This window comes from Sprattus sprattus (genome assembly GCF_963457725.1).
Source record: "Sprattus sprattus genome assembly, chromosome: 14".
Taxonomy (NCBI): Eukaryota; Metazoa; Chordata; class Actinopteri; order Clupeiformes; family Clupeidae; genus Sprattus; species Sprattus sprattus.
In genome coordinates this window covers 7,288,235-7,290,734 of record NC_137912.1, presented here as the reverse complement: position 1 = coordinate 7,290,734, position 2,500 = coordinate 7,288,235, and the positions used below count along the sequence as shown (strand labels likewise).

Below are 2,500 nucleotides of genomic sequence, written 5' to 3'. Positions count from 1 at the left end.
ATTGACACAGGTGGTGGCAGCTACCTTAGAATAGAGAATAGAATAGAAAAGCCTTTATTGTCATTGTATTCACATGCAACGGAATTCAGAGTGCTGCTCCAGTTGGTGCGAAGAGGGACATCATATAACCCAACAATAGTACAACTAGAACAGTACAAACAGTACATTACAAAAAACAGTACAAATAGCTTAATTCATTTTCTATTGTATTCATTTATTTTTGATGTTAATGTATATAGATACTTGATTCCTGTTCCTACTGCCTTGCTGCTTTGACAACTGAATTTCACTCACGGAATTAATACATGATTATCTATCTATGTATCTATTTATGTATTTATCTATCTATCTGTCTATCTGTCTATCTGTCTATCTATCTACCTATCTATCTATATATCTATCTATCTATCTATCTATCTATTAAAATATATATCTATATATTAACAGGTGGTGGCAGCTACCCTACTATTGGGCCGGGATAAAGATGTACGACGTGGTGGCCGGGTCTAAGTGCCTGAAGAGCAGCTACGTCCTGAGCAAGAGCAAAGCCCTGGAGCTCTTCCCCATGCTGAAGAAGGACAAGCTGGTCGGCGCCATCGTCTACTATGATGGTGAGTGGGTCAATGGGTGTCGCTCATCTGAGGCGTGTGAAAGTGAAAGTGAAAGTGAATCTATGGCAGAGGTGGTGTAGACACACACACTCTGAATTCCACCCCTGCATTTGTGACACACTCAGTAAAGTGGAGTTACACTAACCCGGAGCAGTGTTAGTGTTCAGAACCTATGCCAGTACAGACGCAGTCATTCTCAGCTTTGCATTATATTAATTAGTTATTATTTATTATGAGTGTATTAATCCAATGTCTGTTTTTGTTTTCGGTGAATTGACATCATGTTGAATAGCTGTGGCATGTTTATACTGGAGCCTCAAAGTGCTCAGAATGCCATTATAGTGGGGGCTTGAGTTCCATTGCAAAAATGAGCAATGTGGCTGTGAAGGCTGCAATAGGCAGCTTCTATTCTACTGGTAAAAGAATGAAGTGAAAAGAAGTGTGAAGCGAAAAGCCACAGTAAGTACCAAGAAATGTATGAACATCCCACCCACACAGTAATTTGTGGCATATGTAGTTATGCACTTAAACAGATACGACCTCTGTCCCTAAAGAAAGTATTTTTTTTCAACTATTCTTTAACTTCATGCTTTGCCTCTATTTGAACACTTTTTTTCCATGATACAATGCTGCTCATGACGCTTTAAAAAGTGCAAACTACGACACAAGAGGCGTCACACATAAAGACCCATATCTCTGTGTGTTTGTCTTCTTAATAAGAGCCGGTCCCTGACAGCGCACCAACACACCCTCATACTCACTCTCCCGAAAACAAACACGAACCTTGCTCCATAATCTCTCGTGGAAAACTACCACTGGTCATCTCACACCAAACCCGCTGCCAAGTGTCCAAAGCCAACATCATCTGCGCCCGCTAACCCCGCCGTGCCCCCTGGGCTGGCACTGGGAACACCCACCATATGCTACTGGTTAGACCCAGTATGGGGAGAGCGTGGCACGGTCCCCTTCACTCAAGGTCTCCTGCCCAGTGCCCAGGAAAGGACCCTCCGAGGCCTGAGCTGTCAGGCTGCGTTTGGGCTCCGCCACCCAGAATCCCCCCCCCATCCCCCCCTGGGGCGGAGGAAGGGAAGGGGGGGGGGGGAGCTGCGCGAGGTTTCGGAGAGAGTGTGGCAGCCATTTGAGCAGCGGCGACTGTCAGGTCCACTCTCTCTGGGGCGTCATCAGAGACTGACTGCACAAGGAGACGTTTGGAAGCTTCTCCTGTGTTCCCCGTGTTTCAGGGACCAGTGGTGTTTTGTGTTGACGCGTGGCACTGATAACTAGGGGGCTTGAGTTAAGGGACCAGTGGTGTTTTGTGTTGACGCGCGGCACTGATAACTAGGGGCTTGAGCACCAGTGATGGTGTGACAGTTGCTGTGTGGGAAGAAGGGAAGCGAGGGGGAGAGAGAGGGAGCGATAAAGAGAACAATGATAACGAGCAGGTCCTGAGATTAATTTTATTCATCTGCCCCCCCCCCCCCACCTCTTTGCCTTCCATCAACCTCCTCTCCTGCCCCCATCATTCCATTCCTCGCTCACTTTCTCCCCCCCCCCCACTCCCCCACTCCCTCCTTCCCTCCCTGTCTCTCTCTCTCTCTCTCTCTCTCTCTCTCTCTCTCTCGCTCTCCCCCCATCTCTCCCTGGGGTTGTCAGGCGGCTTTTCTCTCCAATTATTCAATCTGGGACAATCACGGCGGTGACATTTCAGCGTCTGACCTTCTCGGCCGCAGTCAGTCAGAGAGGGAGCGGGAGCAGGAGTCTGAGCGGAGCTGAGCTGAGCTGCTGCTGCTCTGACTGCTGCTGCACTCTTCCTCCTGCTGCTGTCAGTAAACCACAACTCCCCTCTCTCTCTCTCTCTCTCTCGCTTCACTTCACTTCACACACACACA

General features: G+C 48.0%; 1 protein-coding gene across 1 annotated transcript in view; it reads left to right on the top strand.

Moving 5' to 3' along the window:
• gpd2 (glycerol-3-phosphate dehydrogenase 2 (mitochondrial)) overlaps nt 1–2,500 on the top strand; it is a gene marked incomplete at its 5' end in the record, with an annotated part of 30,959 nt that overhangs the window by 7,534 nt on the left and 20,925 nt on the right. The window contains one exon of the mRNA XM_080851219.1: nt 448–611. Within this exon, the coding sequence (XP_080707345.1) occupies nt 448–611 (164 nt within the window). The remainder of the gene's footprint in view (nt 1–447; nt 612–2,500) is intronic.